The sequence below is a fragment of the Hydra vulgaris genome, chromosome 15, assembly GCF_038396675.1.
Source record: "Hydra vulgaris chromosome 15, alternate assembly HydraT2T_AEP".
Taxonomy (NCBI): domain Eukaryota; kingdom Metazoa; phylum Cnidaria; class Hydrozoa; order Anthoathecata; family Hydridae; genus Hydra; species Hydra vulgaris.
The window spans coordinates 25,717,501-25,731,162 of NC_088934.1; the positions used below are offsets into that span (position 1 = coordinate 25,717,501).

The 13,662-nt window shown below is 25.7% G+C and overlaps 1 protein-coding gene across 3 annotated transcripts in view; it reads right to left on the reverse strand.

Annotated features, from left to right (window-relative positions):
- The window catches only part of LOC101239697 (GATOR2 complex protein WDR59), a 214,285-nt gene extending 202,132 nt beyond the window's left edge, over positions 1-12,153 (reverse strand). For 2 of the 3 annotated variants that reach the window (XM_065819078.1, XM_065819080.1), the window contains exons 1-3: positions 12,027-12,153; positions 10,315-10,474; positions 2,568-2,617 (exon numbers count right to left, since the gene is read on the reverse strand). In XM_065819078.1, the coding sequence (XP_065675150.1) occupies positions 2,568-2,617; positions 10,315-10,434 (170 nt within the window). In that variant the 5' untranslated portion in view covers positions 10,435-10,474; positions 12,027-12,153. Of the gene's footprint in view, positions 1-2,567; positions 2,618-10,314; positions 10,505-12,026 lie in introns of those variants that run through there. The other variant, XM_065819079.1, reaches the window with a different exon arrangement.
- Between the last annotated feature and the right edge of the window lie 1,509 nt (positions 12,154-13,662).

Below are 13,662 nucleotides of genomic sequence, written 5' to 3' on the forward strand. Positions count from 1 at the left end.
AAAGTTTTTTAAGCATAAACAAACAGTAAAATAAAGAACAAAAATATACATCTTTGTTGAACAACAAATCACAGATGCAACCTTACAACAAATAGACAGAGGCTTAAGCTTGACAGCTAAAGAAGGTATAACTATATTTAAAAGAAGGTATAACAATATTTAAAAGAAGGCTTTTTCAGACCTTGTTTAAAAGAGATCATTATAAGAATCAGTCCAAATATGACATACAAGGACAAACCAGAGATTTAAAAAGGTAAAAAATGGTATAAGAAGTAAGAAAGTGGCAAGCACAATAAAGAAAAGAAATCTAAGCACAAGATAATATTGTAACAGTTTCGATATACCACTTCTTTGAGAGGTCAGTAGTAAAAGGATGTAAAGTAGAGGACTCAGTAAGAGTTGCAACTCATCAATACAGGGATATCAACAATATTGCAACAAACTTACAATTATTTGTGTCTTGTTTCTGACTTATTTTCTTGCATTCAGTTTTCCATTTCTCCTTTAGGTTTGTTCAGAACATGTTCTGGTTTCTCTAAATCTTTTATCCTGTACATCTTAATCAGGCTCACTCTATCATCACACTATTTACTACTATCATAAAGTTGATTCTTTTTTATGATTTGGGATGGATTTCATAACTGCACCTTCTTGTGCAGTTGCTATCTCTAATTTTTTTTTCATCTTTTATACAAAATAAAACTTCTTTTTATTATTGCAAGAAATTAATGTAGAAAGGTGCTGTCTGACATTAAGTTGTTTTTTTGCTCCCATCATTTTGCTTTCCTGATTCATATAATTTGCAATCTTTAGGTCATCTGTTTATCATTATGTTGCTTTATCAAACTTCATCTAATAACTTCCGACTCAATAAAAAAATGGTTGCATGCAGCCTTGTTGGAAGTGAAGATGTTTAAAAAACAAAGTTTCAATAACCTCTGTTAATAAATCTCATACTTTATCTCAGAAATTAGGTTCTAGAAACGTATGGAAAATCTTTAACAGTAGAAGTTGCTACAATTTAAGTTTTTATAGATATTGACTGATTTAGAACCAGGGCCATCCTGAAGAACTCTCGCATGGGGGGGGGGGGGTGAAATATGTATTTTTTGTTGACTAACGACCTAAAAAAAAAAAAGGTTCTCAGCATTTAAGCTTTGCTAATTAAATATCAAAACTTGCTAACTCAAATGCTAAATGTACAGATGTGCCAACTTAGATGAATATATAACAGTTTTTTTTTTGTTTTTGTTTTTGTTTTTTGTTTTTTGTTTTTGGGGGGGGGGGGTGAACATCCCTTAGACTCTCTCTTCGGGATGGCCCTATTTAGAACTGATATCTGGTTATATGTTTGAATAATGTTTTTTGTTATTATAGGTTTTTTGAGAAAAAAAAATTGTGGTTTTGTAGTAGTACTTTACAATTAGAAAATAAAAAACTTGAATTTAATCATGATTTTTATTAAAAATCATTTTGCTACTAAGATTCTGATTTGTTATTAAGTTTATGATAAGATTTAAAAAATTTTTAATGAAGTTTTTAATTTGATTTGATATTTTAGTTCTGATTTGAAATCATCTGTACGAAATAAATTCATTATTCTGATTTGAAATTTTTTAGTTTAAAATAATGGTTTTGATTTTAAAATTTTGGTACTCTATTAATCAATTATTTTTAGATTTTTTTTAAATTTTAATTTAATTTTTTTTTAAATTTCTTCTTTTAAAGACAACTATACCAATCAACATTTGTTTATTGGTGTTTGAAGAAATGCTTTTATATTTAATTGGATAGGGTTTTTTTACAAGCTCTGACTATATTTTTCTTTTGAAAGAATTTGCAAACATTTCACTTTTATCACCATCATTATTATTGCTGTAGATAATTATAGAGGTAATTAACATTTTTATCATTAATGATTTTCATTTTATGGCGAAGATTATTTTATTTGTCTCCCTGATAGCCCTTTCACTGCATTTAGAATAGTACTTTAACTTAACAACACTTAACACCAGTGTTAAACTTAAAAAGTGTCACTAGCAAAGATAAGTCTAACATTACATCTCTACTACATGGAACTGATCATATTACCTCTTTAAGAATAAAGGCTTGTTGTCAAGACAAAATTCCTACCATTCCTACCAATTCCTACCAATTCCTATAATTCCTACCATTCCTACTTTTATAAAAGTGTTCTCCTTCTTTTTTATTACTTAACTTGTTTCCTGCTTGCTAGAAAATGACATCTGTAAATTACTTACAAATATAATGTAACATGTATAATAGATAATACAATTTTAATAGTACTCTAATAAACAGTTTTTCTATTTTTGTTATTTTTATAATTTAAAAAATGACCTTTTTGAAAAAAACATTAAACCTACTTGATAAAGACTATTACAAACTATTTTTTAGGATAGCTTTTTAAAGCTTATTTTTATACTCAAAAAGTTTTCATTAAAAAAAGTTTAATCTAAACGTCTCATGTAAAAATAAAATAACCTGCCAAAACATCTCATGTAAAAATAAAATACCCTGCCAAAACATCTCATGTAAAAATAAAATACCCTGCCAAAACAGCAAGTTTTCCACTTTTGTTCACGCCCATACAACTTGCCTGAATAAAAAAAAAATATCAGGTTCAAATATTGTAAAAGAATTGTGTAAAATGAAACAGTTAAGAGTTTTTTTGTTTTCTTTCTTTACAGAAAAATAATTTTTATATTTTACAGAAAAATAATTTTTATATTTTTATTGCTGCAGTAGCGTCCTACTACAACAAAATGTACTTTTTCAAATAAAGAAAAAAAATTAAATAAAAAATTACCTATTTCTTAAAAAAAGTGATATTTTCAAAAATGAAATTGTTTCAGTTCAAAGTTGGTAAATTTTGATTTTAAATTCATTCATTTTGGTTATTAAATCTCATTATAGATCATACAACTTTGAACTGATGCAATTTCTTTTTTGAAAATATCACTTTTTTTAAGAAATAGGTAATTTTTTATTTAATTTTTTTTTCTTAATTTGAAAAGGTACATTTTGTTGTAGTAGAACACACGCTACTGCAGCAATAAAAATTTTGATTTTAAATTCATTTATTTTGGTTATTAAATCTGTAGGCATTCATTTTTTCTTTGAAAAATCATTTACATCAAATATATTGGTCAAAATCAGACCAAAAGGAAAGTTCTGATAAACACTTTGTTAATTAAAAATGTCAAAAAGAAGAAGGGAACATTATGGAGAGAATGGAAAAGAACTTTATATAGCTTCCAAAAGTTAGATATATATATAAGATATATATATATATAGCAGTTGGAAATTATATGATTAGATATTGTTAAAGTATGGTATATTTTTAAGAGAAATTAATGAGAAAAATATTAGAAAATATTCTATAGATCAGGTGGTAACTGATATGTTACCATCTTTACTTGGTCAATGGTTGAAAATTGAAAATTATTACTCATAAAAACAATTTTTAAAAAACTTAAGTATTTATGGAAACAAGCTTTTGATTTGAACCAGATTTTAGTATTGGATATAGAAAAAACACTGAAAAAGGAAAGATTTAATTTAAATTTAGACAAGCTCATGGAAATCTTGTTTTGAAAATTAAACTAATTAGAGTAAAAATATGATTCAGAATGTATGGAAAAAGTTCATATAAAGTGTGTGTATATATATATATATATATATATATATATATATATATATATATATATATATATATATATATATATATATATATATATATATATATATATATATATATAGATCTATAGTTTGTTGGCTTTAGGAAGAGCGGAAGGAAAAAAGTGATTCTTACGCCAACACATACGTCACTTTTAATTACTTTTGACTTTCGTCCAACATTTCCGTGTTGGACGAAAGTCAAAACCATTAATTTAATTACAAATTAATTGTTATATAAAAAAACCACAAAAACGCAAATTTAATTGACCGGAATGTTTTTAAAAACATTCTGAATGTTTTTAAAACATTCTGAATGTTTTTAACAATATAAACAATGTTTTTATTTTTATTTTTTTTAATAAAATGTTTTTATTTTTATTTTTTTTAATAAAATGTTTTTATTTTTTTTTTTTTTTACTGTAAATCATGCGCGGAGTGTTGCTACATTGACTATCTTATAGCCTGACTCGCAAGGGAGTGCTGCTACATCGACTGACAAATAGCCTGACTCGCAAGGGAGTGCTGCTACATCGACTGGCAAATAGCCTGACTCGCAAGGGAGTGCTGCTACATCGACTGACAAATAGCCTGACCCGCAAGGGAGTGCTGCTACATCGACTGAGGGTTTGGTTGGGGCAGGCAGTCTATCATTATATAAAAAAAAAAATTCCGGTCTTGCATTTTAATTTTTACTTTTTGTCAACAAAATATGGAAAAAACTTTCGGACAACATCTAAGGGTTCTATATATATATATATATATATATATATATATATATATATATATATATATATAATATATATATATATATATATATATATATATATCAATGTAGCAGCACTCCCTTGCGAGTCAGGCTATAAGATAGTTAATGTAGCAGTACTCCGTTGCGAGTCAGGCTATAAGATAGTCGATTTAGCAACGCTCCCTTGTAGATAGTCGATTTAGCAACACTCCCTTGTATAAGATAGTCGATGTAGCAACACTCTGCGCATGACTTAAAGAAAAATATATATATATTTTATTAAAAAAAATAAAAATAACAACATTGTTTATATTGTTAAAAACATTCACACCTTATATATATATATATATATATATATACATATATATATATATATATATATATATATATATATATATATATATATATATATATATATATATATATATATATATATATATTGTAATTCACCTCCATAAGGCCAAGAAGACCACTACAGATGAGGAGGCTACTTGTGGTTATATATATATATATATATACATATATATATATATATATATATATATATATATATATATATATATATATATATATATATATATATATATATATATATATATATATATATATATATATATATATATATATATATATATAGCTTATATGTGAAAGTAATTGTTATCTCATTATAGATCATCACAAGGTTATAGGCACAGAAAAAACTAGCTAAATAATTAATCTATCAGTTAGAAGAATTAATAAAAAAAGAATTAATATATCAATAATCAGTTTAAGGAATTTCTAGAAAAAATTCCAGTTTTAAGCCTTTTTTTTTTGAGAGGAGAGTAGATACCACAAAAAGGTTTATAGAATGAGAGAAATTTTTCTAACCTGACCAATTCAAATCCAATCTGAACAAGGTAATAATAAAATCAATTAAATATATAATTAAAGACAATATTAAAGATAATTATATAATTAAATATATAATTACTATAATACAAGTAGGAATAATAGCAGTGATTATAAAATGACAATAATAAGAACAGTAAGATTAATAATATTCATTATGATAAAAATAAAGAAATAATAGTGATGATAATTAACAAAAATATTTCAGTTTAAGAAAGATGTAAGTAGAACATTACTAAAATCTTATTTATCATGTTCCTGATACGAACAATAATGGTTTAGTCAATATTGGTAGGACAGATAGAGTCATACAATAGGTTAAAATTACTAAATCAAAGATTAGTTTGAATTGTTTGTGATCTACACACTGGTGAATTAAGGTTGAAGCATTTAATTGAACATTTGGATGCAATGTTTTCTAATAATAATATGGTCAATGGACCAGGGATGTGGAGTCCTAAAAGCACTCTGGGTTTAAATCTCTATTTTTTTTCTGATCTATGATGTCAAGTAGTTCTAAAAATGTTAAGTGACTTTGATCTACAATAAGAAATTAATTCAAAGGATTTAAAGACTTGGAACCTCCTTACTGCCATTATACATAAGGACTCCAGGTACAAAAGTTGATTATTTCTCAAACCTAAAAAAATTTTGAAAATTAAAACTTTTAGATTAGACCAATTTGAAAATCACAAAAAGATTATTTCTTCCAAAAACTAGGAAGAAATAACCTTTTTGTGATTTTCAAATTAGGAGTCCTTTTTGGGACTCCACATCCCTGGTCTGGACCACTTGAAAGTAACACTAATGCTCATTTAGTATAAAATTTTTAAATTTTCAATATTAGGGTTCTATCTTACATGTTATTATTGGTGCAGTAAGGTCATAGAAGTTAGGGGTCATGGCAGTTAGGCAACCAGAGTTAAGGATTTGCAAGAAAGGATAGTGGTGAGCCGTTCCTATGAGTTAAGTGGTGGGGAGGAAGGTAATGCCCCTCTGTCACCCCAAGGCCTTGTTTTAAAGCATTAAGCATAGAGCGATTTGCGTACGCCTTATCTCGAATCAGTGCAGTAAGAGTCACTAAGCCTGTACCTCATCTCAAGCCTTTAAGTTACCACCAAAGACTAGCTATAATAACCATACAATCGCTTAAGGATAGAAGACATATGGGTGACCTAATACAGTTTTTCAAACTATACCACAGCATTAAAGAAGTTGAGTTTTGTAAACCAAACTCACTAGCTCCATGCAAGGACCAGCCAACAGCCTCTGTGGCCAACATCATCGTCTTCAACCTCAAGCAGTAGCAAACTGTTTACAAAGAGAATTCTTACTCTGTAATTGCATCATAACTGACTGGAACATCCTTCCAAACTCCATCGTATCTGCTGCGTCAGTTAATGCCTATAAAAATCAACTTAACTAATTTTTTCCAAAACTTCTAATTAAAAACAAAATGAACTGACATTTATCATAATGGGGCTTCCTTAGTTGCCCTGCTTGCAAATGCTTAAGCATTTGTTATAAATTATGTATATTATTATTATTATTAAATAGTGCTGTCAAAATAATAAATTTAAAAAATAAATTTAAATAATAATTTTTTTCATAAGTAAATATTTACTAATTAAAAAAACTCAAATAAAATTAAAGGTTTATTTTTATTTTGTTTTTATTCAATTGATTTTTTAAGCTTGAAGCAAAGATCATAAAAACATTCTGATAAAATGCGGTAGTGGTGTAGTGGTAGAGCGCTTGCTTCATAAGCAAGAGGTTCCGAGTTTGATTCCCACCACATCCCTGGTAGTACCGCGCTCAACTTGTTTCTCTGTGCAGCGGCCTTGTTTGTCAAGGTTCGTGTTTCGGAGTTATAGAGTTGAGAGAGGGTGATAACCACAAGTAGCCTACTCGTCTGTAGTAGCCTTATCGGCTTTGGGGAGGTGAATTTAAAAAAATATATATATATGATTTATTTTAAAACTAATTTAATCAAAATATATAATTTTATTCTGATAAAAAAGATATATAGTTTAATTTTGATACAGCAGTTAGAAATTTAAGAAATATTTATTTTAAAAACTCAAAAATTTAACATATTTTAATTAATTTATGCAAATGTCAAGAAAAGAAAAAAATTTATTAATACCAAATATTTTTTAAAATGCAATATTAAATTTAATTATTTAATATTAAAAAAAAAAGTAAAAGAAAATAAACATTCCTTCATAGCAATAACAAAAAAGCTGTTAAATAACATTTTACTTCTTTTGCGGTAATTAATATTATTGTAGTAATTTAAAAAAGTTAAGTCTTTAAAAAATAAAAAAATAAAGAGAAATTAATGACGTCAAATATCACATTAAGCTAATGCATTAAGCATTTTTTATTTAAAACAAGGCCTGCAACCCCCAATTTTTTAAGCCATGTCATAATAATATAATGCCATGTCATAATAATAAAATTATCAGAAGCCATGTCATAATAATAAAATTATCAGATTTATAAGCCATGATTTATAAGCCATAAGTCAGATTTATAAGCCATAAGTCATAATAATAAAATTATCAGAATTATAAGCCATGTCATAATAATAAAATTATCAGAAACAAATTTTTAAAAAATGACTTCCGTCTAAAATGACCAAAAATGTGAAATATTCAAACCAAAATTTACCGAACTAGTACTTATTGGAACTAATTTTTTCTATTTTTCCCTATATTTAACTAATTACATTTTTTACATTTGAAAATTTAGAAAAATTGATAAATGCTCTACGTGCATTAAGCATCTAAGAGTAATGTCATTAAAGATCTTAAGGAAAGATACAATACACATTAACCACATGCAAATATATTGCAACATACCTCAACTACATGTAAATATTTTGTATTTGCGGATTATTAACTTTAAGTATAAAAAATAGATAAAAGTTTGATTTTAACTAATAAACTTTTCTTTTTAGGGATGGTTACGTGAGAATGGAGGGCAAATGCCTCAGCTACCGAATGATACTTAATAAAACTCTCAAATTGAAAGTATAAAAACATACATAAAAAAACTACCCAAATTATGCAGAAATTGTAGATAATCATGATATACCTATCAAAATCATAAAAATATTTGAAAATTGAGCAATATTTAGAGAAGCTAACAGTCTTCAACCCAACTCAAAGAACTTAGTGCTGCTTTATTTTTAATTTTTTAATTTTTTTTAATTAAAGTTTTTTATTACAAAAACACTATAAAGGCATAAAGTAAAAATAATAAAAATCAAATCAAGTTATGTTGGTTAAACAAATAAAAAATAAAATACTTTTTTGATGAAAAGTGATAGCTGTCAATTATCAGAATGTGTAGAGTTGTGGTTCTCACTTCTGAACAATTCTGAAGTCATTACCACACAGTTATCAAGAAGAGATGTAATGATGTCGCCTATTTATTATCTCGCAGACATGAACAATCCTCACTTTTTGGGTAAAAAAAGTTTTGAATTTTGAAATCAAAAAAATTGATTTTCACAGCTATATGTTAATCAGAATTTAACCTTTTTTCAAAAGTAAAAACTAGTCAACTGAAAATAAAGATATGAAACTGTCGTTGCTCTAATTATTTAATAATTGGGTCAATAGAAAGAATTTGGTTTTATTTGCTCATTTGGTTTTATTTGCTCAAAATAACTTGTGCAAATATATAGATAGCATCTAAACTATGTTTTGTAAAAAAATGTCAAAAATGTAAGCATTCTTACCAAGTGTATTGTGTACTCTTATTAAATTTTAAAAAATCTTATTAAATGAATTTTTTAATTTGTTTGGTTTTCAAAAAAATCATTGAGAAAAAAAATTTTTATTAAAAACTGTATTGTGTCCAAATTGAAACTTTTCCTTTATAGCTAGCTATTATAATATGCTTATGTTTCCAGAAACGTTGGTTATAATAGTTCATAAAATTACTATATATCTTTAAAAAACCCAGATTACCTGGGTTTTATTGGGGTTTTTTAGGCAGGTTTTATTGGGTTTTATTGGGCGGGTTTTTTACCAACGTCAGTTTTGGTCAGTTTAAAAAGTCAGTTTTATTCAATAAAAGCTCTTTTTAACTCATAACTTTTTTCCAGAAATAGAAAAGTTAATTTTGAAAAAAAAAATTCTTGAACTGTATACAAAATTATACAAACATGTTTAAAGATCGCTTAATACAAATAAAAATTAATATATACAATATAAAACTTTTATAGCAAATTTTATTTCCAAGAGATTTTGCACATTAAAAAAAAATTATTTATTTATTAAAAATTTGCATCATACAAAAAATATTAGTAGACTAATATTTTTTATATTTTTTCATTGTATTTTAATCTGAATAGAATAGTAATTAGATACAAATAGAATAGATCGTTATCAGATATAAAATAGTGCAATAATAAAACTAAAACTGTTACAAAACAAATCAAAATAAAATAATATTAAAAAAGCAATTACTATAAAGTTTTTATGCATTTCTTAATAAAAGATTGCTAGCTCTTAGACGCAATTTTATTGCTAAATAGTAAGGGAGTCATTTTGTTACTAAACTTTTTTCAATGTTATTTTTGAGTGTACAAAGCGAATACAATACATAACTTTTTTTACTGAAACATACTTTACATTTTTGCTAGTATAATGCTGTATATCAAATGTTTATACTTTAACATTGAATAAAGAAAAATTAGCGCTAAATTTTAAAAAAAACTCAAACTGATACCTCATATCAGTGAAAGTTCGACTAAATGGTAATTCACTTTAGTTGAACATTCATTAAGTCAAATCATTTTCCTTGGGCCCTTGGAAGTTCGAGTTATCGAGAATTAACTGTATGTTTAAAAGTTAGTTTTGGATTTAACACCTTTTATTAGATTAAACCAAATCACCATATTTGATACATTTGTTTTTAGGTTTATAGATGATATATGTAACAAATCTGATTATAAAAAAACCTACATTCCATTCCTCATAATTTAGTGAAGTAAATCTTGTGGAATTTATTCCATCATCAGAAATTTTATTTCTTTTATTAGTCCTCAAAGACAAATCTTCAAAATCTTGGGATGATGATGACATTGCATAAGCAACTCAGACTATCCATAAATCATTAATGATACTAAACACACAAGAATGTTATACATGTTAATACAATTTTTGCCATCTTAATACATATATATTACACTTTACATTACATTCATTCATGTAGTATACCTTTTTGGATACTATATAATTTATGAACCATAAAAATTTAAAAATAATAATAGTTTTAAGAATCATAATGACAATAATAATAGTTGCAACTGACATTAATTTTACTTTGGCAATTTACTTTGACAAAGTAATAAATGCATTTCTTATAAAATACTAAAGTATTAAATCTTTTAAGATTTACTATCAATTTTTTAACTTAATGCTTTAAATTTTGATGTTATCAAAAAATAAATTACCAAGGAATAAAAACATATTAACAAGTAAAACTTTAATGGCAAAATAATGCAATAAAATGTTTAATGCAAAATCAATCAAATGTTTGATGTCAATGGTGAACCACCTAGAACACCAGAAAGATGTAGCACTTGTACTGATTTAGCTATTTATTTAATTGTACTCTTAAAGAAATCAGCAAAAACAAATTTCAGAACATGAATTTAAAAAAAGTAATCAATAACAACCAATCTATTTACCATAGTTAGTTAAGGAATTTTATGTATACAGATATAGTATAAGAATATAATCAAGAGTGGAAAAAATTTGCTATAAATCTTTTGAGTATAGTAAAAGCAAATGTAAAATCAAATAAAAGAAATTTTTTAAAAAAGGAAAAAACATTATTAAGAAAAGTTAAAGCTGATTACAATAAATTAAAAATCAATTCATCCTCAAGCAATGTTAAAATCATTGAAATGCTTTAAGTTTAAATAATGAAAAACCATCAAACCATCAATAAAAAAAAATATAATGGATGATATTAAATTTCAAGAAGAAATGTTATCAGTAAATTTCGAAAAAGCCAAACAAAAAACTTACTAGTAATAAACATTATAAATTTGTAAACATTGTATCATAGAAATTAAAAACACAATTCAAAGTGATACTAATTATATGAATAGGGAAATTTAAATGAAATATGGAAAGACTAAATGTTCCAGATTTTAATGAATTTAGTCCTTTATCTATGTAAGACTTAAATGATATAGCAAAACAATTACAAAACAAACAAAAAAAAGAAGTATATTTATCATTTGCAACCATTTCATTAAAAATAATTAACTTATCATTAATAACTGTAAAAATGTATTCCAAATCAAAAAAATGCACTATTATTTTAATTCCAAAATTAATGTCATCAAAATTACCACAATACCTTAGACTAATCAATTGTTTCCTACTTAGGAAAAAATCTAAGAAATTGCTGTTCATAAACAATTATAAAGTTATGCAGAGAATAATATTTTTTTTTTTAAATCAATTTTGCTTTAGATAGATGAACTAAATCAGCAACCAAGCTCTGTTATCTAATTGGTTAACTATCAATATCAACTAAGCTAGTACCATCAACACACATTGTTGTGTATTAATAGTAATAAATTCAAAGAAGCTATTAATTAAATCAAGACTCAAAAGTACTTTGTAAATGGCTAATAAATAACATTAATTAAAGGCCTTACCAATAAAACTTAAAGAACCATGCTTTATTCATAATATGACATCAACTGGAAATGATTTATATAATAAATACTACATTTCCAATACCAACATAACCCAGAATCACGCTTAATAAAATAGTTTTGATCTGACATAATAAATAACAACAATAACATGTATTTTCCAGAAATATAGATGTAATGCATAGGTTTTGTTTGTGTAAATCAAAATTGTAAAATAATCTGTATATTGGATGGTTGTATAATTTAGCTTTTACATAAGGCAACCATAAACAAACAAATAGAATAAAAAAAGAAAAAGAAATATATATAAATCTATATTCTTTAGGGTTCAATAAATAGTGTTTTATTTTGGATTTAAATGTGTTTAAAGGTTATAAAAGGGTTGGATTTAATTGTGTCTGCAGATAACTCCAAGCTTTTATTAAGAGTTTATTAAGGAACATTTCCCATAAGTATTGCATTAGATCTTTGGATATTTAACTGACCTTTATTATAATTTCTATTTAGGTGGCTGCTTATTGGTTAACTCTGCCCACTATGCAGAGTTAACCAATGATTAAATATTTCCAGCAGCTTTTTGAGACATTTTTGTATAAAAAGGCACTTTTCAAATTTAATATATCAAACGTAGTATTAATTTGGAGTTGTGTAAAGAATGTAGCTATATGAGAATTATATGGCAGTAATTTAACTATTCTAATGGAAGAATCCATATTGTTTTACAATAAATTTTGACCCCAACTCACAAAACTATATCATATAGTCTTGCGTCCATTTAACATACAGCAATTATTTAACATTTAGACTATATTATAGTATATCACAAACTATAATATAGCCTATATGTTAAATAATCGCTATATGTTAAATGGACGCAAGATTATATGATATAGTCTATTTATTACATCTTATTTCATTTTCATTTAACTTATAGTATATGTATTATTTCATTTAACATATAGTATATGTTAAATGAAAATGAAATAAGATGTAATAAATAGATTTTAGGATTTTCACAATTACAAAACTATTGTTTAACTTAGTTGAGATTATGTGTCAACCAATATATCAGAAACTATTATAACGAGGTTGACAGAGGTTAAATTCTCATCTAGTTTTACTCCTGAACAATTTACAAATTGCTCACATTAAAGCATTTTCCTATTTAAGATCGATTTTTACGTCTATTTTTTGTGCTTGCTTATTAGCACAAATGTTTAAGTTTTAATTCGACGTCAATTCAACAAAATTTAAATTTTTTTTAGACAAACTGTGTAAAAATATGATTGATTTTTGTACGATTTAAAATTCGAATTCTAAATCATGTTATATGCCATAATTATTGTTGTTATTTTGGATAGGTATAATCGGCAGAGCAGAGCAGAATGACAGAACATTTGTGTCGTACAAACGCGAGATTATCTAACGGGATTATAAAGTCAGTTAAAAGTGATCTGCAAAAAATTCCGCAGAACACATGCTAGAATTATTGTATTGTGTTCCGCCAATGATTCAATGAAAAACAATGCACTCTAAATTGAAAGTTAATAGTTGAAAAAATCGACAGTTAAGATACTCAAGTCCCATGCACAAATGTTTTTTTTGTTAGATAGTAAAAGCCTTACCAATAAACAAA